General features: G+C 38.7%; 1 protein-coding gene across 9 annotated transcripts in view; it reads right to left on the reverse strand.

Annotated features, from left to right (window-relative positions):
- Positions 1-27,133, reverse strand: part of tead1b (TEA domain family member 1b) — a 90,127-nt gene that overhangs the window by 42,187 nt on the left and 20,807 nt on the right. For all 9 annotated transcript variants that reach the window (XM_065261536.2, XM_065261538.2, XM_065261534.2 and 6 more), the window contains one exon: positions 19,035-19,287. In XM_065261536.2, the coding sequence (XP_065117608.1) occupies positions 19,035-19,182 (148 nt within the window). In that variant the 5' untranslated portion in view covers positions 19,183-19,287. The remainder of the gene's footprint in view (positions 1-19,034; positions 19,288-27,133) is intronic.

Genomic DNA, 27,133 nt, shown 5'->3' on the forward strand with positions numbered 1-27,133 from the left:
AGACCATTAGCATTGCGCTAAAAAAATTACCAAAGAGTTTTTGATACTTTTCCTATTTAAAACTTGACTTTCTGTTGTTACATCGTGTACCAAGACAGACTGATTTTTTTTTGCAATTTTCTAGTCAGATATGGCTAGGAAAAAAATCGAAACTCTTTTTCGCGCTAAAAACGCCAGACCTGGAGATCAGCTGAATGGATTCCAAAATGGTAAGAATCAAATGTTTAACTCTAGGTAAGCTGGAAAATGAGCATATTATCAAAAAAGTGGAATGTCCCTTTAACCGTGAAACCCACGTGCGTCTGATTAAACTCTTGATAACGTGATTTTAACTGGTCAAATACTGGTCAAATATTGTAATGTTTGTAATTTCCATTGTCGGAAAAATATACATAAATGTGCTAGTTTCACGTCTTTCGTATCTTATTCTTATTCTTACAAAATAAAATACATTTACTCGATATTACGTGTTTAAAGAACTTGTGTTGTTTATGGCTCCCATTTCTCACTTTCAACTTCTACCTCAGCGTCTCATGTGATTTACAAAGGCTTTCCGATTCACACAGACTAATTCATTGAAGAGCATTTCATTACAATTTCCTTTTATCAGGTTAAAGAGCACCAAAAATCAAAAACTACAATTTAGTAATGCAGCATTTAATACTTCATAATAGATAATCTGTCTTATCACCGGTACAAAGACTTGACAACCGATCAATTAATTTCTCATTACATTGCCTTTAAATACAACACATACCACTTTAAAAATCAATTGAAAGTGTAGTAACATAAAATGGCCTCAATAAATTACCGCTGGTGACCTGTGTAAAACCTCAGGAGGTCATGAATCAGAAAACCACGTCAGGGTTAACGTAGGACGTCAGTAATGGAAACCCGCAGAAACCTGTGGGTCACAACCCAGAACTTTACAGAGACAGAAAAGATTACGCTAGACGACCTACTGTAAATCCACGTAGCGAGGTGGCAGCGGGGGAGGACGGTGTGTAACTCCTCTCAACTTTCCCAGCATCCAGACGCCCATCCTCCCAGGGTCTGCTTGAGCTCCCATAGGACCAATTATTAAAGCGAGTACTCCGCTGAATCACTCTATCAATTAGGGGGCGGTGAGTACATCATCACATATATTACTGTTGAGGCAGGCCTGGTTGTGGGGGTTAAGAGAGCGAGGGAGTGGAAGATGGATGGTTGGACAATGGAAAGATATGCTGGAGTTGCTCGATGTAATCAAGGCTCCCCAGAGAAGCAGAGAAAACTCCTGCTCCAGCCCCGCGGACGTGTGAACACGCCGGTGGCTGGCACCTCCTCGCACACGCACGTTCAGAGCAAGAAACAGGGTTAAATCAATATTTTCAATCTCTCAGGATCAATTCCACAACGGAACATAAAGAGAAACCTGTTAGCAGTCACCAATACGTGTAAATGAAAAGCCAAACTTCATGACCCAGATGGGCCTGTTCTTTAAGTTCCCCTCTCCATCTCCTGCAATGCTGGGTTCAAGTGATGTTTTAAGTGAACTGCTCCGGTGCCAAATCATATTCTAGTATCATTCAACAGACATTAAACAGACTTTCTGATAGATGTTCAGAGACTGGCACACCACAGCAGTAGATAAAGTGAGATCACCTATTTGCTTAAACAACTACAGATGGATGGAGGGTTTGGAAAACCAGTTTGAAAACTTTTTTGCAATTAAAGCTTAAATGCTAGTGTCGGAAAATACATATATTGGTCAACCACTAGTATTAGGATTCTATGATGAGTTTTGATGGCTGATGCAGATAATGAATAAATCTTTTCTGCAAGCTAGAGTGTTGTTGTGAGTAAAACCTGATACGGTACGAAGGGTCGAACGCACAACATTGCATAGTTTATTTGACTTGTACGTGTACACAGACATTCGACGCATGCACATTTCGAAAAAAACTCCTTGGCTAAATACTAAATTTTCTTGTACGCACATGTGCAACCTACACAAACAATATGGAGCTAGAAGAGTCTCAATAAAGATAAATGCACACACTACATTCACATATGCACACACAGGATTTATAAATACACACGCAGGATACACAAATGCACACAAAATTCACAAATGCATACACAAAAATTAAGAAGCACAGAAGATTCACAAATGCACACAAAATTCAGAAATGCACACAAAATTCATAAATACACAACCAATTCAGAAATGCAAACAACATTTACAAATGCACTCAAGATTCACAAATGCACAGGACAAGATTCAGAAATGTATTTCTGATGCACACACAAATATATCTTGATTTACAAACTGTTTTTGGTCTGTGAACTTTACTGCATACACACAAATGCCTTTTTTTAAACAGGGAATGATCTGCAACCAATTAGATATCTCCCTTGTTTTAGCCAATCACAAGAACGCACCCCACGTGGGGTTTCTGAATTGGTTGTGTATTTATAAATTTTGTGTGCATTTCTGAATTTTGTGTGCATTTGTGAATCTTCTGTGCTTCTTAAATTTGTGTGTGCATTTGTGAATTTTGTGTGCATTTGTGTATCCTGCGTGTGTATTTATGAATCCTGTGTGTGCATATGTGAATGTAGTGTGTGCATTTATCTTTATTGAGACTCTTCTAGCTCCATAAAACAAAGCACACGCGGTTACAAAAATATGGCTGTAAAAATCAGTTTTTACGCATTCCCGATGGTCCGAGTACAATTTCCGTGACCCAAATTTCGTCATCAACATAGTATGCGTGCACTGTACGCTTTACTTCAAGCTTAACTCATCGCAATGTCACATTAAAAATTATGATTGGTCATTTTACTGTCTGTGTTTAGTGTGTTTTCTGGGTGTCTATTTATTTGGCATCATAAATGGTAGTGATAGACCGATATATCGGCCAGCCGATATAACAGTCCGATATTTGCGAGTTTAATGTTTATCGGCATCAGACGATACATGGCTTCCGTGTTCGGCAATTTTTTCCGCCATTATTTACTGACAGAGTGCTGGAAGCCACAAGCGATTGCAGGTCATGTGACTAAAAACAACCAACACAACCAAACACCACGACAACATTGAAAGCTCAGCCTAACAGCTGATCATAGCTGAACAAAGCGGGTTTTTATTTCTCATCTCTATGGGGCAGTTTCCAGGGCAGGGATTAGACTAGTCCTAGACTAGAATAAATGGAAGAACTGTCCAAACTAATAACATCTCTTTTTAACAACATGCCATTTTTTTTACATAATTTTTATGACGTAAATTGAGTGAGCAAAAGCAGTATCGGCTCCAAATATCGGCTCAAGAAAATCGGCAGCCTGTTTCGTCATCGGCTTAGGCTGATGAAACAAAAATCTGTATCGGCATCGGCACTGAAAAATCCATATCGGTCGATCCCTAATAAATGGATGCTGATATTTAAAAAAATGTAAAATATCGGCCGATCAGCCTAAATGTACCTAAATGTAAATGTGACTACACCTATACTTGGCAATTCTATAGTATACAGTAATACATTAAACACCAAATAACCCAATAGCTTTTCTATTACAACACATACCACTTTAAAAATCAATTGAAAGTTTAGTAACACAAAATTGCCTCTATAAATTACTGTAAAAATCCGGCTGTAAAAATCAGTTTTTACGCATACCCGATGGTCCGCGTACAGTGTGCGTGACCCAAATTTCGTCATCAAAATAGTATGTGTGCACTGAACGCTTTACTTCAAGCTTAACACATCACAATGTCACATTAAAAATAATGATTGGTCATTTTACTGTCTGTCAAATGTTGGGTTTAGTGTGTTTTCTGGGTGTCTATTTATTTGGCATCATAAATGGATGCCGATATTTAAAAAATGTCAAATATCGGCCGATATATCGGCCTTAATGTGCCTAAATGTAAATGTGACTACACCTATACTTGGCAATTCTATGGTATACAGTAATACATTAAACACCAAATAACCCAATACATTCTACAATTAAAAATAACTTCTTCATTATTGCATAAATGAACTCTCACATGCTATTTAAAAAAACAAAACTATAGGTAAACTGTAGTAATTATTGTATACTATACAACAGGCATCCATTCTGAACAAGTCTATCCCATAAACTGTGAAAAATATGGATGTAGTGTCACCAATAGGTTTGTGAGCATTTTTAAGCCAATTATTGGCGGAGCCTGCCATTGCCATCTTGGCATCGCGTCACTGCGCATCAGTTGTGGATAACCAAAAATTGGTAAAGAGGCGGGACGTGGGTAAAACTGAAGTGGCTGGTTGCTAAAACCATGGCTGCCTAGCTCAACGTTAGCTCGCCCATCACTCAAATGGCCATGCCCTTAAAGGCGCTCTAAGCGAATTGACGCGTTTTAGACCATAAAACATTTTTTGTTACATACAGCAAACATCTCCTCACTATCTGCTTGCTGCCTGTCCGCTGATCAAACTGTAAAAAAACGTGATCTCTGTAGACAGCCCAGGCTTCACAAACGGCAATAACAACATAGTGGCCAAAACTAGCACCACAAAACAAAACAAAGTGTTCCAGCCAATAAACGACAAAAAGGATTCAGGGGTGGGGGTTGGGCGCGTTCATGAAAGCACGGAAGGGAGGGGGAGGAGTTAGCTACGCTCCGTCTGTTTGAAAACAATTCAAACGTCAACAAAAACTAACGTCTCGCAGATTCGCTTAGAACGCCTTTAACTATGCATAACTTTAAGACTTATCATTTAAAAGGATGATTTACCCCCCCCTCACAGTTGTCATGAAGGGCAAAATTAGCTATAGACCAAAACACTTTTTGTACCAGGCTGTAAATCCATTTATTTCTGCTTTAAAGTTTGGCATAATAAACATGTGGGATCTATGGGATTGAGTTCCTTTTGGAGCCAGTCTCTAGTGGCCAGTCCATGAATTGCAGTTTAAGTCACTTCTGTGTTGGCTTAAAGATAGAGATCAGAAGGTTGCCCCTTGGTGTAACCCAATAAATGCTGTTGTATCTTTAAATGGAGCAGAGCTTCCTGCTCGACTCAAACAAAAGGAGCCAATTGAAGAGGTGAAATATGAGACCAGCGTCTAAGCTGGATTTAGTGCTTAACAGTGAAGAGAAAAGCTCACGTTAACCACAGATCTCTACAGTCATGCCATAGAAACGCAGATAAATCTGTTGAACAGGAAGATTTACTTTAAGGACATAACGGGATCTGTACCAACTTTTCATTTTCAGTATGATTGAAACTTTATGAAGGTAGTTATCAAAATGATCATAATTGTAACTGGGAAAAAATATTTCTGTAATGTTTTGTTTATTGTATTTTTTTATTCCACGTCTATTAATTCTACATTGATCATTCAGAAATATGTAATGTCTATGCCCCTGGTCTCTGAACTTAAAAACAAGCTGTGCAATCGGAGAAGCTGTCATTAGTATCATGTCACACAATGGTCAACAAACATCAATGTTAAACGCCTTGGGCAGTTCGCTTACAGACTTGGTCAGCCAAGCATGAGATAAACTAGACAACCTAAAACACTTTGGGCTGTACTTCTTTTCACCTGGCAGAAACTGAGATAGTCTGACCAGTGCGGACATGCAGCATTAAAGCCCAGGGTCATATAAACAACTCAAAAGGTCAAGACTTGGACATGTTCGAACCACAAATCCTACAGCTGTAAAGACATCGAAAACCTCCCTTGAAAATCAACTTGAATCAATACAAACAGTGTCGCGTCTCTAAAAGGTGCATGTGTTTTTACAACATCTCAATAACTGGGTCCAACTGAACACTAAAATTCTTCAGGTGCTGACAAGCCCCATCAAGGATGTTAACAATTAGCTTTGTTAAAGGATAAGTCCATTTTCTTAAAGCTCACGTAACACACGCTGTTTCTGCATTTCTGATATTAATCTGGAGTACCTATGGAGTAGTATGACATCCTTTATATCTCTGAAGAGTCTTTAGTTTAATCAGATTTATAAAAGAAAGATTAGCTTTACCGAATCTTTCCGATAACGTACGAAAAAATGAAGAAGGAGGAGTTATAACACGGGAGGAGCGAGTACGAGTCATGCAACACTATACAACACTGTTTTAACTTATGATTCACTACATGTTCGTGTCATTTATATAATATACACGCGCCTATTTCCAACATAACACAGAAGTCTTACTTACCACGTGTAACTCGTCATGAAAATCCACCGCATCAAACACGCACACAAAACTCCGCTGCTAATCCGGATAATAAACTATATCCATTGTTTCCATAAGGCTGGATGTCTTCTCCTTACATCCAAAAACACACTTCTTGTTGTGCCATTGTTGACCATTGTTGAAATTAAACAAAGCTGAGTGGCGTGATAAGCTGTTAGCAAGCTCTAGCGTCTCCCGCTGACTGACGGCTGGGCGGGGTTTTCCGGGGGAAGTTTTCCGGCGGAAGCCCATATAAAGAAGTGATACGTATCGAAAACCCCTGAAACGTCAGTTAGAACCGTAATCGAAAAAAATTAGCCGAAACTTGTACGAACCCTGGCGAAGTGCATTCGGCACAGAAATACTCTGAAACACGCCCAACTGCATTTTTGACACTTTGCCTACGTTTAGCATGAGGAAACAACTCTATAACTGTGTTAATAAGTCAGAATGCTTGAAATACCATTAAACCCCCCCTTTAAAAAAAAATCCAGATTATTTACTCACCATGTCATCCAAAATGTTGATGTCTTTCTTTGTTCAGTCAAGAAGAAATTATGTTTTTTGAGGAAAACATTCCAGGATTTTTCTCATTTTAATGGACTTTAATGGAATTTCTTTTCGACTGAACAAAGAAAGACATCAACATTTTGGGTGACATGGTTGTGAGTAAATTATCTGGATTTTTTTTAAGACAATTGACTAATCCTTTAAGTATGACAGAAGCAGAAGGACTTAAGATAAAATCCACATCCACCAGTTTGAAAACCCTGACAAACATCCATTGACTAGGGGAGAGAATGGTTAAGAACGTCTTAATAATTCCAATAATCAGATCTTTAATTAAAGAATGTCCAAAATGCCCATATTTGGTAGCAAAAACTTTTTTAATGTCTGTACCTTTAAATGCAAATGAGCTACAGCTCCTCACTTTCTTACAAACAGACAATGAGCTCTTTCAGTTCAAATAGATTGATTTATACATATTTATGAGACAATAATATGTAGTGGACAGAGTACAACTCGCTCAGGGTGTTACTATGGTAATGCAGGACTGTAAGTGGGCGGGGCTTTATCAATGTGACCTCACATTGATTAGAGAATCAAAACGGCATGTCTAATGAGACTGCTTTGATTTATTGGGGATTAAAATACAAGGAGCGGGTGGATTTTTTTCATCATAGGGTGGTTGTGTTTACACACTGCCAACACAAATTATGTCGAAACAACTTGTAAAAGTGGATTTTGCATAATAGGTGCCCTTTAAACCATACTATGTAATATATGTATAATATGTACAAGCAATAGCCAATTCCATTGAATGGGTCAATATTATTTTTTTATATTTTTATGCCAAAAATCATTAGGAAATTAAGTAGTAATGTTCCATGAAGATATTTTGTAAATTTCCAACCATAAATATATCAAAAATGTATTTATCATTTGTAAAATTTAAGCTTATTCAGAACTGTTTTTTGATTTATAATGCTACTACCAACTAAACATAATTCTACAATTATTTCTGGTGCATATTTTTGTCTTTACATCACAAAATGAGAACAGCACTCCTCAATTTTATTGTGAAGTCAAAAAATTCATTTAAGAGGACAGGATGAATGATAATTCAATCTACTTTGTTAGAAACCACTCCAAATATTTCAGCAAAATGAAGACATCCTGCAAGGCGCAGAGAGAAAGGCACAGCTAGTTTTCTGGCTTCTATTATACGTACCGAAATCAATGCAGCCGTTTCCTTCAAGAACAAAGTATTCGGGGGGCACAGGGTTCAGACTGAGATTTTAAGAATAAAGCAATAAGACTATTTTAAATTACTGTATGTATTAACCAAAGGTTAAAAGCTGTACCTACATTTGTTTACTGCACAAAAAAGAAAACCCAGGCCATACATGCGACTCATTTTGACAGCGTAAAATGTATTCGTTTTGTAATCGGAAATGTGTTTCCTGCAGGTGTAAAATTACCGCGGCATGTCAAAGCTACAATGGCACACAAACAAAAGCGAGGGATTATATTGAAGGTGTGTGCAGGACTAAAGTTCTCCAGACTCCATTCTGAGCGAATGCATGAAGCAGAGACCTGAGCGGATCCCAGAATTCCTCATTATCCTCACAGCAGGTAGCTAGGGTGCGCCGTCGGTGTGAGCGCGAAGCAGGCCGCCGCTGAGGCAGGTCTGGGAACAGCGCACTGGCAGCCCCACGGGGGAGGCCAGGCTCGCTCATTAGGCCTAAATGATCCACGGCAGCCCTGCAAACCAAGTGCCACTTAGTGCCCGTCGGAGACGACAGTTCGGCCCTGATGAGATGACTGAGCACACTGCATATCTGTAATAACATGGCAAACAAAAAAGGCCTCACAATAGCACCGGTAACTCCGGCAAACGGGTTCAGCATATCAGCTATCGAACGGTTTAAATTTCTTTCATCCTTTAGTTAAAGTTGAAATGACAGAATACGTTAAACGTCTGCCACCCTTAAAGCAAAAGTTGTTCTATGGGAACAACTCAAAAGAAAACATTTAGCATCTGAGCTCTTCATACACATATTTATAGCTTTTACGTAAGTTTCACAGTCACCTATACGGTTACCTATATTTAAAGAAAATATTTACATGGGATCGCATGCCACAATGTATTAAATACTCAAGTTTCGCAGTTCTTGTGCATAGTGTTTAGGGCTGTCACTTTTTATTCGATATTCGAATATGCATTCGAACATGACGTGAAATATCCGTATTCGAACTATAAATAAACCATCCGGTTTTTTAAATACCATGTGTAGCGCATTTTTTACAGTAACACCTCGTAACAGTAAAAATGCTGATAGTGAGACCGACGACGGCAACTGTGCGCAAGAGAGGGAATCAAATGGGACCAAAATGAACCTCATGTGCATGTCAAGATAGAATTATAGTTTGTATATAAAATGACATATTGTTTATAGTGTTAAATATTATAGCAGAATAAAAAGCTTGTGTTAATACGTTCGCATTATGAAATTAGCATGTATGAAGATAATTTCATAATTTTTACAACGCAATGTAAACTTTATATTAAACAACAACAGCATTTGTCTTGTAAACGGATTTGAAATGATCATGTGCTGACTGTTGCGCGTCACATTGACGACAAATGAGATCTGCTTAAAGTGGTAAGTTTAATTTCATCTCAAGTATCAAAGGGTTTGTGCTCTCTATCATTGAATCTATATCAATGACGGCTCACAAACGCGCGGGATAGGCTTTGTATGTGTGCTTGTTGTCAATGACAGTTCTGGTCACAAACACGCTCAAGCGCGGGATATGTGTGCTTGTCAATGACGGGCGCGAATTCCGTTTGCGTCTGCCTATATACTCCTGCTGCTATTTAAGTTGTCACGTTATTGTTTGTAACTGATCTGAATCATTTTTTATATATATAAGTTTGTTATTCATAAGTTGATAACCTGCTGTTTCAAACATTAAGTAAAAAAGTAATCCAGACAACCCTGTTTATGACTGTCACTGTTAATAATTTTGTGATTGAATCTCCATTACGGTGGGTTTTTGATGCGCGTGGGCGGGGCGGAGCCTAGATATTCGAATATATCCGGATACATTGCATGATATTCGAAATCCGTTCGAATTAGATTTTTCTCAAAAGTGACAGCCCTAATAGTGTTAAAACTTTGCATCGAATAATGACTGAAAAGAAAGAATAGGTAACATAGACAAGATTGAGTAAATAACGTAACGATTATAGCATCAAGACAACAACGACATCAACCACAAAAAGCAAGATGCACTTAGACTGAAAACCCCAAAGTGACTGGCATTACCAGTTCCTACCCTGATGCTGAAAATTCACCTGAATCAAACCGTGAGTTAGCTAAAGATTCCCACTTCTTTCCATTTATAATTTTTTCTAGGTCAGCACATAAATTGATACGAGACGTCAAGCTGAGGAAAATCTCCTAAAATCTTTCACCTGTCAGAAAACGAATACCAAATCAGTGTGAAAGAAAACTGCGAGTTTCTATATACTCGACATAAAAACACGGGTCTGCATTATGGAGAGCGCGCGTGCTGCTTGGCGTTATTCCTACCAAATTGACTTAAGGCTCTGCTGCGTGCACAATAACACCCATTAAATGCAATTTCTTGGAACTCAATGTCCTATTGTGCATTTCGTGCCATATTTTACATCTGGTCATGTGTTCATTTGTATACTCCGGAGGGTATGCAATCACGCAGGGCGGGCTGAATGGAGGCTCGCAAAGCAGGTGAATTATGTAAGTGCTGCATCTTCGCTTCTTTTGGCTGAAGGGGACCGCCACTTTCTTACAGCCCTTTTCATGCAACTCTCATCACAAAGCAGCTGTTGTGATGTTTTTCACCGCCGTCACAATTAACCTCTGAGGCTGGGCGGGGAGCCAGCCCCGGCGCAACTCAGGGCGCTGGAGAACCCATCAGGTAAACAGTATGATAAGCTTCGCTGCAAAAATTAGACATTGTTTTGAAGTGAGAGGCAGTTGCTATAGTGACTGTTGCTAATTAACTGCATTCAGCCGGGGGAACAAAGGGCTTAAGGGTGCTCAGGACGGCGTCTCTTGCAGAGAGCTATGTGCGGTGAATATGTGCGATCCCGCGGGTCTCGTGGCATCAAAATACCTGCGCCTCGTAGGAGACGTGCGGTCATCATTTTATAAAGGCTAAAGGCTGCTGGACACCAATTAGAGAGCCGATTGCCATCGGGTTGTCCGCTGTCCTAAAACAAAAATAATCATCGAATCCCCGGCCAATCACGGTGCTTCATCAGCATGAAGGACCACTCGTGAGGGATCTCATCAGATCCCGTGGCATTCTGAAGAACAGACTGCGAGATTCATTTCATTAAAGCACCATGGGAACCATTACAGATAGACAAGTCAAAATATTCTTGGGTCACTTGGGAATGTTAAAGAAAACCTTGAAGATGGGAGTTTAAAGAGTTAAAATAATTTCTGCCATCCTGCTTTAAAGGAACACTCCAATTTTTTAAAAAATAGGCCCATTTTCCAGCTCCCCTTGAGTTAAACATCCGAGTTTTACCGTTTTGGAATCCATTCAGTCGATCTCCGAGTCTGGCGGTACCACTTTTAGCATAGCTTAGCATAATCGATTGAATCTGATTAAACCATTAGCATAACGTTCAAAAAAGACCAAAGAGTTTCAATATTTTTCCTATTTAAAACTTGCCTCTTTTGTATAGTTACATTGTGTACCAAGACCGATGGAAAATGAAAAGTTGCAATTTTCTAGGCCGATATGGCTAGGAACTATATTCTATTTCCGGCGTAATAATCGAGGAACTTTGCTGCTGTAACATGGGTGCAGCAGGCGCAATTATATGAAGCCACTGCGAAATATCATTTCATCGAATGAGTTACAAAAAAATTCACCTCCTTTGTCCCATGTTTTAAACATTTATTTCTGATGTAAAGTTGGGTGCTAAAACATAGCGGTGCTTTAACATAGGGGTCTATGGGAATTGACTCCCTTTGGAGCCAGTAATTGCCGTTTAATGCTGCGTTCAGACCACCCGTAGTAGAGGCGTCAAGCGCGAGTGATTTCGCTGTTAAGTAAATGAAAAGAGACGCGTTGACACGCATCTGGAGGTCTCGCGGCGCGAATGAGGCGTTTAAAGCAATGCGGTAGACGCGATTCTGCCTCATTCACGCTTCCAGTTCGCGCTAATGTGGCGAATTGAGCGTTGCCGGGGGAAACGCGTGAGTTGAAAAATTGGAACTTTGGCGGAAAAACGCGGCAGGTAAACCAATCAGGAGCTTGCTCTAGTAGTGACGTGATTACAGGAAGCGAGTGAAGTCGCAGAAGCCCCTTCCATGACGCGAATTTTCGCGTGAATGTCTCGATGACTAGAATTTCACGAGTGAATGAAGTGAGTAAACTCAAAATGTTCAAGCAGCAAACTAGACGTGGTAAACGCGAATTTGACGCTTCAAACGCGGCTGGTGTGAAACCAAGGTAAGGTATTGTTAATTTAGTGTTGCTGCAGAAATTACAAACTTTAATTTTAAAGAACCTATTATTTGATTTTTAAAAGTAAACGCTATAATAACAGTATTCCTGTTTCTCAGTTGGTAGAGCATCGTAAGTAAATGAAAAGAGACGCGTTGACGCACATCTGGAGGTCTCGCGGCGCGAATGAGGCGTTTATGAGGCGTTGCCGGGGGAAACGCGCAAGTTGAAAAATTTGAACTTTGGCGGAAAAACGCGTCACGTAAACCAATCAGGAGCTTGCTCTAGTAGTGACGTGATTACAGGAAGCGAGAGGAGTCGCAGAAGCCCCTTCCATGATGCGAATTTTCGCGTGAGTGTCTCGATGACTAGAATTTCACGAGTGAATGAAGTGAGTAAACTCAAAATGTTCAAGCAACAAACTAGACGTGGTAAACGCAAATTTGACGCTTCAAACGCGGCTAGTGTGAAACCAAGGTAAGGTATTGTTAATTTAGTGTTGCCGCAGAAATTACAAACTTTAATTTTAAAGGACCTATTATTTGATTTTTAAAAGTAAACGCTATAATAACAGTATTCCTGTTTCTCAGTTGGTAGAGCATCGTAAGTAAATGAAAAGAGACGCGTTGACGCGCATCTGGAGTTGTCGCGGCGCGAATGAGGCGTTTAGCGCAATGCGGTAGACGCGATTCTGCCTCATTCACGCTTCCAGTTCGCGCTAATGGGGCGAATTGAGCGTTGCCGGGGGAAACGAGCAAGTTGAAAAATTTGAACTTTGGCGGAAAAGCGCGTCACGTTAACCAATCAGGAGCTTGCTCTAGTAGTGACGTGATTACAGGAAGCGAGTGGAGTCGCTGAAGCCCCTTCCATGACGCGAATTTTCGCGTGAATGTCTCGATGACTAGAATTTCACGAGTGAATGAAGCGAGTAAACTTAAAATGTTCAAGCAGCAAACTAGACGTGGTAAACGCGAATTTGACGCTTCAAATGCGGCTGGTGTGAAACCACGGTAAGTCACTTCCATGTTGGCATTACGACAGACACCAAAAGGTTGCCCCTTAGTGTAAACACTGTGATTTTTTATGTATTGTGAATTTAGTGTTGGCGCAGAAACTTTAATTTTAAAATAAACGCTATAATAACAGTATTCCTGTTTCTCAGTTGGTAGAGCATCGTGTTAGCAACACAAGGGTCATGGATTTGATCCCTTACGGTACATTGCACAGGATAAAAGCACCAGCCAAATACATAAAAATGTGATCATAAAAATGTACAATTCTCTGACAGTAAACAACGTAATGAAACACGTCAGCCCTTGGACTGTTATCTGTTTTGTATATATTAGCCACAAATGACACACACAAAAACCCAAGAGTCAAAATAACACTGTATACAAAAACGGCCCATTAACCAAATCCTATTCAGAAAAAAAAACACCAATCAAGAATGTTTCTCTAATTTGCCCTGGAACCCCACTGACAGACGCACCCTCTTGTTTTGACAGTTGTAGCGGCCCTTGTTAATGGTTGAGTGAACGAGCGGGTCACAGTTCATGGTGTGGCGGATTTGGCACGGGACCCGGTGACAGCTGCAGAACTGAAAGGCGATGCTATACGACGACTCTACACTCGGAGAGAGGGCAGCCGCAATCTGCCGCCTTCAGCTCGCTCGAGTCCCGCCAAACTTTGTTTCATCAGTGAAAGGCCAAATGCAGCCTTTCAGTGCTCTGCTCAAGACTTAACATTCAAAGAAGCCTTACTGGCTTGAACACAGCATTCACATTGCCAAAACATTTGTAAACATCACACATATACACACAAGTTCTTTTTAAAATGAGGTTAATAGGGCTAACTTAGTATTCAAAAATATAATCAAAACTATAAAAATAAACTTTTAAATACATTTTTAGCAACAATTTTGTAAGAGATATTCATTATAACTATTTTCATTTTAATAATCAAAAAGATTTTATCTAATTGAGTTTGTATACCATTCGAACATGTTTTGGTGTATAAATGCACCCCCAATATCAACTGACTGAGCAAATGGTCTGGCAAATATACTAACTTTAAAAGCCCAAGATAACAATCTTGAGGTCTCTATATGAAAAGTAACTGAAACAACCTATTCTTCTAGGCTTTATAATTTTAAACTTTGCAGGATTTAAGTGATTAGGCTTTTAGTCCACCGTAACACCGTACATCCGTAACAAAGTGATCCATGACAGCGTACTGTTTTCTGTTGGCTCTTGTGGTCAGCTGTGAAACAATACTCCTAAGGCTATGATGGACAAAGTTGTTGAGTAAACATGAAACCGGACACCACAAACAGCTGGTTAAGTTGACCTCTGGTCAATCCACAATCACACAATCCACTGCGCACAAAACAAGTTGTCTGTTAAAAACCATTTGAAAATCTGGTGGTTTGTTGGTGTCCAAAAAGCTATTTTGTTCTTTTGCTACTCCCAAATAAAGTAAAACAAACTTTTACCTTAAAGGTAGGGTAACACATTTTGAAAAATGCTAACGGTAGCCGCCTAGCAATGAAATCCCGATCCCACCCTCAAGTCAAATCGCTCTCCAAAGTCACGCCTCTTTCCAAACACATGAACACGCACAGATCAGACGGTCACGTCTCATGTCTCATTCACCAGTGAGAAAACTTTGCAGTACAAAGTGAATAACACTTCCAAAAAAACCAAAATAAACAACTGGTTTACATCAGAATTAGTTTAAGCACACGTTCGATTGTGTAGACGTAGTAACTATATCGTTATGCTAATCCGTAAACGAACACAAATTTCATAAGCAACACAACGTTTCATCAAAGTAGAATATCTGAATCCATCTCAATACAAACATATCGCGTACCTACCTTACCAAAATAAACAGTGCAACGACCCTTTCAGACCCTTTGCCTCCTGTAGCTGTTTGCATCTCGCGGTAAAGCAGTAAAGTTACAGATGTTAATTTGGGTTTTTGCTCTTGCTGATCCAGGCAGTTTTTGCTGTTGTTGTTATAAAAGATGCATTTAGTTTTGTTGCTCCTGTGTAGGTTGTCAATTCAGCAGAAAAGTTTGGTGTTCTCGCTGTTTACAGACAGAGCGCATGTGAACGCGCCGATGACGTATGGTATCTGCGTGGACTCGCTGCGCAGTGGGAATTCAAATTACGCTTAGTATGAGGGACATAAAAGGAAACGTCCGTTCGGACCGAAATCTATGATTTGTTGAACATTTTTTGGTCCTACGCCTTTCACAGATGACATAAATTTTTACAAATACATTTAAACAACTTAACACAGTGATTGCTATCAGGATGTGAGGAGACTTTTAACCAGCATAACTAAAAATGTTTCAGGATCAAATCTGTTACCCTACCTTTAATATTACTCATGTTACTTAATTGCATATGCGGACTTTGAATAACTGCAAATTCTTTGGTGTTTTAATTGGTGTTTTAGTCTCATTTTAATACAAAAATCAATAAAACCTCTTTAAAGCTGTGCACTTTACCAGAGAAGTACATCTGCATTTCACACAGGACTTTATTTATACAGTGATATTATTACAAAGATCAATCCCAAAGTTTATTATTACAATTACAAATTTCCCAAAAAAAGAATCCGTACAATCACGTTAATTAGGGGTTCCCAAACTTAAATAAGTGTAATTTCAGGAAATCTCAGGAAATATCAGGCCATCCTGAAAAACGCGATTATGCGATCGCATGATTCAACGCATAGTCAGCCAAAGTATTTATGCAGGGGCCGCATTTTTTCAAATATGCCGCACTTTCGCAGCATAAATTGCAGATTTCCGTGCGCAAAATATGCAGGGCTTAAATGATTTCATAATCTCCGCATTTTCGTAGCAAAAATCACATATATCTTAGCAGAAAGTTGAAAAATGTTGCATTTACTTCACACAAGCGCAGTCATGTCCCCTGTTGCCATGGGAACGTTATGAAGTGACGTGAACATCATTGAAAAGCTGCAAAAGCTGCAAACAGTTCCCGCAGTTTTTGCAAGTTCCTGTAATTTCATTGCATAAAATTACATAAATATCCCGCATATAACATCACATTTTTTAAGAAAGCGTCAAGGATTTTTTTATGTCCCGCAACAATCACAAAAAACTGTGTTTTTCTGGAAGGACTGAAATATGAGAAAAACACGTATTTTTCTGTGTTTTTTATTTTCCTTGTCATTTTATTAATGAAATGTAAGTTTAATTGCCCTATCAAAATATCTTATGGTATATCATATAAAAATTATTGTCATTGCTTGTCATTAGTAATTTTTGTGTAATTTACCGCTACAGCCAAGCAACTTTTGTGACCCACCTTATCCACAGGTGGGTCCCGACCCCTGACGTAAACGACTGATGTTGTCATTTTTCACAAAAAAACAACTATAGACTACTAAACAAGAAATACAAACTAGAAACTTTGTAGCAAATCATTTAAAACTAGCCAAATCTATTTTAATGCTTTAATCCTTAAGAAAGAGAGAGTGAATAAAAGTGGAAAAAAGTGGGTCTGAGAGCAGCAGAGGGCGTGCTGGGCGTCAGTGTGGCCCTAAACGCTTTCCATAGTGCCAGCTGAGAAGCTTCGCAGCTACTCCTAAACTTTACATTTCATTTGGCCAGAGGGGTCACATGACAGCTGCAAACGCATGGCCCGAGGGTCTTCTGCTTTCACTTGACACTGACAAGCTCCAAAGAGACACTGCGGAAAGAAAATATTCCCTCTTTCCATGACATCACCCAGCCAGGAATGGGGGGGTGACACAGCTGGTGACAGCCATGGTACCATCTGCTCCTGACTAATAGTTCAGGCTGCTTTACTTACACTCCTACTACTGAACAACAGGCAAACGAATCAGAAGCCTCATGCACCAGAAACCCGCAATGGCTGAGAGTTCTGATTGACAATTATGCTCGTGAGCTCCGCCCCTTCACTACAACCCGATTCCTCTGAGCCCAAAATTCACTTCTCACCTCCAGCTTTCACCTCTGGGACCGATTCAAACATAGAGTGCTGAAGAACATCAGCTTTGGGCCATGTGACACACTTGTGGTGTACTTGAACCAGGTGCAAAACAACAAGTTTTCGGCCACACGCACTTTTTCTGTCTACGGCAGAGTCAACATGAAATGGTTTCTATGACATTTTACATTTGTAATGTGACGTATTTCCAAATTAAGGTCTTTTTGGTAGTCAGAGATGATTTTATCAAAAATAATTTATTAATAAAGATACAAATGAAAGGAAAATCACAAATAAAAAAATATAGATTTTATCCATAAGTAATTGATTGTAACGGGTAAGTATATACGGGTATTTTTATACTCTGGAATAATGTTTCACTAATAAATCACTTACAGTATAAAACCAGATATCAGGGTTCTTACACCCTAGATAACCTCAAATGCAATGACCTTTCAAGGAGTTTCCAGGTCCAATACCCTCAAATTCAAGGACTAAATGTGAGGTCACATTTCAAGTGAGAGCAAGGTTACATTGTGTTACCTTTTAAGATACATTGTTACAGTTCCCTTTCGAGGGAACTTGCGCTGCGTCACTGCGGTGACACTTTGGGGACACCAGGGGTAAGTGCGTCTGAACGTGTTTATCAAATTCAACCAATGGTGAGGCTTAACGACAAAGACAGGGTGACGCGGGAGCCAGGAAATATATCACTATCTGGAATATTGCCAAAGACGACGTTACAAGGACGCAGAAAGTATGGCAAGGGAGACGCAGCGTCTCGTTCCCTTCTCAAGGAACAACAGTTACATACGTAACCCGAGACGTTTTCATGTGTCAAACACAACTATGCAAAAAAGCATTTTGGTATGAATCAACATTCACATACAGAATATATAAGCTTTTAAAGCGAACAGTTTAGCACGTGTGCTTAAAGTCTCGAATGTTTATGATATTATCCTACACTACACAGTTTTTTTCCAGAAAACTTCTTGCATAAAATAGATTCAAGCACTTTCAATGACCTGTATCTATGTATTTATATTTTCAGAAACTTCCCAGGGCCTTGCATTTTTCCCCCAGATTCACAAACTTTCAAGGATTTCAAGGACCTGTGGGAACCCTGAGATACGTTTTAAAAACAGGTCAATTTTGACTGTCAAGTCACATATTAAATGTGTACGGAGTTTTTCACACCACAGAAAAAATGTGTTATTAACCATCCAACAAAATTTTAATGATGGATAAAATGGCAAGTGAATAAAATAAACTAAATCTTGGAAAAACAGGCAGGATTCTCTGTTCTCGTTGGGGGCGTGTCCGCCATCTGCGCTGAAACAACGCCCACTCACAGGAAAGCTGCCATCTCTCTCAATTTTCAAATACCGCTTCAATCTGAAATGGATGCTCGTGATTGTGTTAGGGGCAAGGCCATGCACATGTGCGTTATCGAGCCACCGTTTAAAAAACTTTTTAAACTCAGAAATGGTGGAAAAACTGTCCAAACTCTTAACAATCCAACTCTTCAATTCAGAACTAAATAGTTTACAGTGTTTGTGGCATGTTTCAGTAATACATTTCGAACATTTATAAACAATTTTCAAGACTAACAGGAACTTTAAATATTTCACCCATATATTTTTTTACTGTGGACAGGGCAATGAAAAACAAAGGCAATGAAAACTTATAACACAGACAGAAAGACACAACACCACGATCCACAAAACGGTCATCTTGCATGTTTCTCTCAGTGACTAATTGAGTTTGCTATGAAATGGATCGTCTTTGCCCTATCAAGCAGTTTTGTAGTAAACAGTCATCTTACCATACATCTTGCCCTCATCTGACAGGATAATTTTGCGGCGTCCACAGGGTGGGTAGATGGCCAAAGCCTCCTGAAAGCTCTGCTCTATGTCAGGACTCCACACCCCCTCTGCGTCATTGTCAAGCGGCTTTTCCGCAGAGTCGCTCATCCTCTCGATGTCCTCGGCAGAACTTTCACTGCCACTCCAACTGCTGGGATCAATGATGGCGGTTGAGACCTCCAAGCCGAAGCCTGGAGCAAACTACGGTGAATCCTGAAAGTGTCAATAAACACATAGCTGTAGTTAGTCTCATCCACATCTTCGTTTTAAAGATGTACATGAATGAAGCGCTGAAGTGTTTACACTCTTCAGAAAGTCAAGTTATCCACAAATGACTTATAGTATTAACAAACAGTTTATTATTTACAGGGTTCCCACTATAAGCCAAATGTCAAATTCTACTGACTAAAAAGCTAAATTTTTATGTCTAAGATGGTGTGAGCCTGATAATGCAGTGTACACTGTGAGTTAGCTTAAATTAGCTTAAATGCATGGAATGAATAAACAATAAATGGCTGTTTAGATTATAGTTTCACATTTCAAATCAGTGGAGGCTTAATTGTTAGAGGCGCAAAGTAAAAATCCAAAAAGAAGTGAGTGTGCACAAGCTGCCCTGAATTAGTTTCATCTTTCATTAAGGAAAGTTTTGACTGAATTAATTTTGAAAACTTGCATCAAAAATTGCCGTAACTGAAATCGAATTGCCTAAGGAAATTACGTCTCTGACTAGAAGGTCTACCCATAAACATTTCCCAAAACCACCTGGCATCTGCATAAAATTGCATAAAAAGCGTAAAATTGCAGACTTATTTCTCTGTAAAAACGCCAAAAAATTCCAACTTTGCTGTGTGGTTTCAAATTGCCCCTTCTTGCAAGCATCCAGGGCAATACTGGAATCATATTCGTAGCAAATGAAATGAATAATGAAAACAAATGAAACCCAACTTTTACCTTTGGAGATTTTGTCGTTTCATTTCAATGTTTCAATTTGCTAAATGTTTTCTAGGTAACACATTAAAATAAGGTTGCATTCGTTAACATTTTAACAGTTTTAGGGATGCACCGATATATCGGCAGATAATGCTTGCTATGCTTCTCAATGAATTACGGTTAAATGATGCTACATCCAAAAGCCAGGGGGCACTCTCGTGCAGAAACTCAATATGCGCTGCAGATGAAGAACCATACACCATCCAGGAAATAGCTCAAGGATATATTTATATTGCTGTTCTTCAAACCTTTTCGGGTATTTTCATGATAATAAAGAATATGTTTAATGATTATGTTTGACGAGTGTTGCTTTTTCAAATGCATGTAATAAATGACTCAAACAAACAGTGATTTCAGATAGATAAGGACTTACTGATCAAATGCCGCAGTACATGAAATAGCTGTGAATAATTTCGGCTATGCGATTCAGAATAGTCATCGGCCACGTATTATTAGTGTTTATCGGCATTTATCCGTGCACCCCTAATCAGTTTATGCATAAGCTAACTTGATCTAACAATGAACAATACTTCTACAAGATTTATTAATCTCTTACTTCATGCTAATTTCTGTATTTATTAATACATTTATAAAATAAAGCATTGTAACTTAAGGAATAATTGACGATGGGCTGTTGAATTATTCGAAAATAATGAACACCCGAGGTGTTAATGCAGCACGATGCAAAGCGGGAGTGCCGTTACACCGCATGTGTGCATTGTTTTCAAATAATTCAAAGTCAATAGTCAATAATCTTCTTATACCACGAACATTGCTCTGGTGGTCATTTTAAGACATTTGACAGGTTAGGTGTGCGTTTACAGAAAAATAATCAACATCCATGGAACATTTCTTAATAACCAATCAGAAAAAAACATTCAACAGGCCTGTGGTATAACATTAATTAATGCACTATATTGACATTAACAAGAATTAACACATGCTGAAAAACTATATTGCTCACTGTAATTATTTGTTCATGTTAGTTAATGCATTTAGTAATGTTTACTTTTACAACCTTATTGTAAAGTGTTGAGGTTAGGTGTAGTCTTTTTGTATTCTTACTATTTAGTTTAAGGCACTCAGCAGCAACTACATATCCACAAGTGGAAATGCATTTACTGCATTGTTTTCTGAGGTATATAAAAAAAGATTTGTACTTTGTCCTACTTATAACAATCTCAAAAATCCAGCGAGTACTTCAAACATACAGAACTCACAAGCATTCCTAAAGTGTCCCCCCATTATTTCGGGTACCACCTTGCTTACCCCCCCACCCTCCTGACAGCTTCCCCTCTCCCGGCCTGCCCTCATTCAGGCAACAGCACGAGCTGTTGTGATGTGGGACTCGCAGCATATGTTTCTTCTAGAATGTCAGCTCGCGAGGGGGGATGGGAGCGAGCTGTTGGAAAAAAGGGGGGAAAAAGCGCTCTGGGCGAGCGGAGGGAGCTTTTACTGAATTCTGTTTTTGTGTGTTGAATGCTGACATGGCAGAACAGACTCACAGACTGATGAGAGAGGGAAAAAGCCTCCCTTTTCTGACCACTAAATGGTTTGGGCCTTTTTTCTGCCCCACTCCCCTCTATCTGAATAATGAACTACAGTGGTAATGACTTCCAGAAGTACAGCAAACATGCATCATCTTCGAATGGCATTCACTTTCCCACTATCGGATGCTGTTTAAAACACAGTTTAGGAGTTAAAGCCCAAAAGCTAAGCGTAGATACAAGTATACAAATATCTTAATGGTGTTGGATCCCATATGGCAACTAAGAGTCTTTTGTGAAAAATATCCACCATCAGTTCCTCTTCCAAAGGTGGACCAGTTGAAAGCCAATGTTTGGACGCGTCTATTGTGCATGCTGGAGTTTGATTTCCCTATACAAAGTTACTTCTTCGAATTGATGGGTTAGTTTTTTGGGGTGTCACGATTCTCCAAACCTTGATTCGATTACATTTTCGATTCTAAGGCCACGGTTCGGTTCGGTTATCGGTTTTTACCTTTTTTTAAAGAACAGGTTGGTATGCCATTTTTAGACTAGACTTTTATGAAATATAATATCTGACCTTGAACCCGGAGATGCCCTGCCATGTTAGTCGTGCTGCCAGTGGAAAAATATGGTACACGCACATACCTGATGAAACGAAGCTTCCTGTCAGATGAACAATCTGTCAGTACTTTGCACATTAAAAACACGCTTTTATTACCGTCAGACTAGATTGTGAGACTATACCCCAATAAGTCATGTTTAAATGCTGTTTTCATAATAAGCTGTTGTGAAACTTAAACGGATCACAGTTCAGAGAAACGACCAGTCCTGGCACAGACGCCGCTCAAGGTCAATAAAAAAAAATGCGTCGAAAAGTTAGTAACATCTTGTTCTAACTAAACGCGACACAATGCCATCACACACAACAAAAAGGTTTTTTTTCCATGTTACGCCCCGTTCACACCATCAGCGACTTACTCGCTTTGTGTTGCTCGACTCTTTCAATGATATCGTTAGAAGGCGTTTCTAATTTTGGATGTTATAAATAAATGAGTACCGTCTACTGCAGTAACTGACGAGAGACGGATGACGTGAAGTCCACTGCTTCACTCTCATTGGTTGTTGCTCCTGGAAGGCGCTCATCATTTGCATAAATTTAAACTTTTTCAACTTTGTCGCATTACTACCTTCTACCCACTTCCTGTCGCTAACGGTCACTGTCACTCTTGTCCCTGGAATTGCCAAGCTTCCAGTGAAATGAATAACTGTACATTCACGCAAACTTGAGCTTCCAAAGTTACCGGAAGTCATTCATTTACAATGGAAGCTGGCTTCTCTCGGCTGCAAGAAGCGTCAAATCCATCGGTGTCGCGTTTTGAGCGCTTTATGGAACAGAGCTTCAAGCAGCGGCATAACGACAGCAACCAATCGGAATATAGCCTAGACATTCTTTGCTGGCTGATTCCAGAGAAACATACGATGTAAACTTTTGTTCCTACTAGGAGTGTCACAATTCTCCAAATCCTTGATTGGATTACATTATCAACTCTAAGGTCACGATTTCATTCGATTCTCGATTTTCTTTTTTTTTAAGAATTAAAAATGTTTAGACTAGACTTTTATGAAATATAATATCTGACCTTGAACCCGGAGATGCCCTGCTGTGTTAGTCGTGACATGGGGTCAGGACAGAATTGACGATTCTATTTCTTTATTAGAAGTTCAAGGTTGTGACTTAATTTCGATCAATTTCGATTTAAAATCGTGACACCCTTAGTTCCTACCAAAACATTAGTTCAGAGAAAACAGACTTCAGAGTGGCCAAAGCGTCAACAAGCTTCCACATACTTTTTGACAAACGTCCTTGACCAGGCGGCGACTTCTTTGGAAGCTCAAGTTGGCAGAGGTGTGAACGACCGTACAGTAAGATCATGACGCTCTGTTACTGCTAGTCGCCCGCGATCTAAATGGGCCGATAATCAATTTTTGTCCTAACATCTCACCCTACAAAGAAATCACATTCATTGAAAGTTCTGGACATTATGAATATTAGGGGTGTAACGATTAACCGTGCAAATGTGCGTTTTCTCAATGAATGAATTACGGTGAAATCCCGGCACATCCGAACGCCAGGGGGCGCTCTGAGGCAGAAACTCCCTTTGTGCTACAGAAGAAGTAGTATTACAAATGCTATTCCAGGAAATGTCTACAGGAATATTTATGCACTGTTCTTCAAATTGTTTTAGGTATTTTCATGATAATAAAGAATATTTTGAAAGATTTTTATTTAACGAGTGTTGCTTTTTTATTTTTTATTTTTTTTATATTTAAATAACGCTTAAAATCCAAAATGCACAGATTATCATGTGTTTCAAATCCAAAGGCAGAGATATGCAATAAAACAATTAGGATATGTTACAGTAACAGAACCTACCAAAACACACTACAAACATTACTGATCATGCACAATGCATTTTCAATTACAGCTCATTTTTTCAACATACTATTTAATCTCTGCTAGAAAAATGTGAAAACGATTAAAGCTTAATTTGCACAAGATGAACACTCCATGCAATACTGCACCAAGGCAACATCTAACCACTTACAGTTCACAGAATTATATCATCAAACCAAATGGATCTACTCAGAATTTACATTTCCACTTACAATAATTGGAGGTTACTCTGCCTTTGATGGTAATGGAAAGAGGAGTTACTGAATCTAGATAGGGATAGGGATGAGAAACCAGCTGACTTGACGTATCACACCACAGAGGCTACACGATGGGGTTGAACCGTTTGCAAAGGTTTGCATTCATTCTCAAAAGAAACAGGCTTGACCTTCCCCAGACCTTCCCCAGATTGAGTGTGAAATAAGCAGAAATTAACACAAACAAGTAAAAGAAAATCAATATCTTTAAAACAGCCTAATCACGCTACATGGCTGGAGTCCCTAGATGATGTTTCAACTTTCGATACATCACCGTAACTGATTTACCTCTGCCACTATTTCATGCAACATCTCTCATGGGAGCCCCGGATCAATGAGGCCTGAAATATAATGATAATTTCCGCCTAGTTCGAGAGCTCTGCGTTATTAGATTACTTCAGCACACACGATAAATGGAAGTATGATTTTATCTTTTGGCCTCACCTCCGATTGATAATGAAGCCGTCATTCGACAGAACCATGCAGGAAAATCCTTCGCAACTTTAACAGCGATCAAAAACGTGTACAAAATGTGCTTACTATTTTGCATAAGAGCAGCTCTAATGGATATTTTGCATCAGGTCACCCGTCTTAGTCTAAGAGCTCTTACAAATATTTTACACCAAACTGTCAGTTCTTGCACATTGTGTCTAAATGGATACGAACAGAAGGCAGATATTTGCTGAGACTATATTTAGTTATTGTGAAAAGAGAAACCCAAACTTGTATCTCATAAAGACAATACTTGAAGACAATTAAAACTTAATTAACCAACTTTAAAGTCATTGTAAACATGGCCTTATGTGTCCTATTGCTTTTGTAGTTTAAAACAACAGCAAACAATTTGGCAAAATACATAAAATATGTTCTTAATAAACATACATAAATGTGGGCTGTCTACAGGTGCAAAATAACAATGTTACTCATAACAACAACATTGTTACAACGTAAAATCAAAAGTAGTTTTTAAATTCTTTTTCGAATCGTTTTTATCAATTGTATTGTAATTGATGAAACAAATTGCAACAACTACACTTTAGAACTACATGCAATTGAAAGAATATGCAAAGTTCGATTTGCGAAATAATTTAACATACAATATACAATACGATAATTCTTTGTTAATTTAAACTTTATTAAAGGTACAGTATGGGTTTTGGGTATCTAGCGGTAAGATTGCGAATTGCAACCAACCTAAATTTCGAAACACAATGAAAAGCTACAGTAGCTGCCATAGGACAAAACAAATTGATGAAACAAATTGCAACAACTAGACTTTAGAGCTAAACAATATTGAAAGAATATGCAATGTGTGATTTGCGCAATAATTTAACGTACAATATGCGATACGATAATTCTTTGTTAATTTGAACTTTATTAAAGGTACAGTATGGGTTTTTAGCGGTATCTAGCACTAAGATTGCGAATTGCAACCAACCTCAATTTCGAAACGCAATGAAAAGCTACGGTAGCTGCCATAGGACTAAACAAATTGATGAAACAAATTGCAACAACTAGACTTTAGAGCTAAACAATATTGAAAGAATGTGCAAAGTGTGATTTGCGCAATAATTTAACGTACAATATGCGATACGATAATTCTTTGTTAATTTGAACTTTATTAAAGGTACAGTATGGGTTTTGGGTATATAGCGGTAAGATTGCGAATTGCAACCAACCTCAATTTCGAAACACAATGAAAAGCTACAGTAGCATGCCATAGGACAAAACAAATTGATGAAACAAATTGCAACAACTAGACTTTAGAGCTAAACAATATTGAAAGAATATGCAAAGTGTGATTTGCGCAATAATTTAACGTACAATATGCGATACGATAATTCTTTGTTAATTTGAACTTTATTAAAGGTACAGTATGGGTTTTTAGCGGTATCTAGCACTAAGATTGCGAAATGCAACCAACCTCAATTTCGAAACGCAATGAAAAGCTACGGTAACTGCCATAGGACAAAACAAATTGATGAAACAAATTGCAACAACTAGACTTTAGAGCTAAACAATATTGAAAGAATATGCAAAGTGTGATTTGCGCAATAATTTAACGTACAATATGCGATACGATAATTCTTTGTTAATTTGAACTTTATTAAAGGTACAGTATAGGTTTTTAGCGGTATCTAGCACTAAGATTGCGAATTGAACCAACATCAATTACGAAACGCAATGAAAAGCTACGGTAGCTGCCATAGGACAAACGTGTCGTCATCCGAGACATCTTAGGGACGAAATGCGCTCAGTTTGTCCGTATTAGGCTACTGTAGAAACATGTCAGTGACTTCTTTGTAAGGGGGCCCGCCGTGTTTGTAGGTAAAATGGTTCATTTTAAGATAATAAAAACAATACAGTTTATTATTTAAGGCCTTATAAACCACACCACAGATAATATAGTTATGCATATTATATTGCATTTCTGTCAAGAGATCCTTCTAAAAGTTACACATTGTACCTTTAAAATATATTTTAAAATTATATAACATAATAATTGCTGATCATCTTCCACATGTCAGAACACAGACATGCACTAATATTTGTGTGCCGTCTCTTTGCTACAACAATTTTTTTCTATTCACAACTTTTTGAATGCTTTTTTTCAAATCATTCAGTTATTGCAAACTGTTGCGACTTGCTTATCTGCAATATTACATTGACTTCAATAAATTGTGCAGCCCTACTTCACGTAAAACCTTTATTAATGCTAACCATCAAACAAACTAAAGAATGACTGGCAAAGAGTTATATTCTTACGGTGCGGCACCCAGCGCACACACACCGACAAAAAGCCTTGACAAAATGCACTTTGGCAACAATGATGTAGCTGGGCGCTTCTCAATCTTGATTAATTAAAAATG

The sequence above is a fragment of the Paramisgurnus dabryanus genome, chromosome 2, assembly GCF_030506205.2.
Source record: "Paramisgurnus dabryanus chromosome 2, PD_genome_1.1, whole genome shotgun sequence".
Taxonomy (NCBI): domain Eukaryota; kingdom Metazoa; phylum Chordata; class Actinopteri; order Cypriniformes; family Cobitidae; genus Paramisgurnus; species Paramisgurnus dabryanus.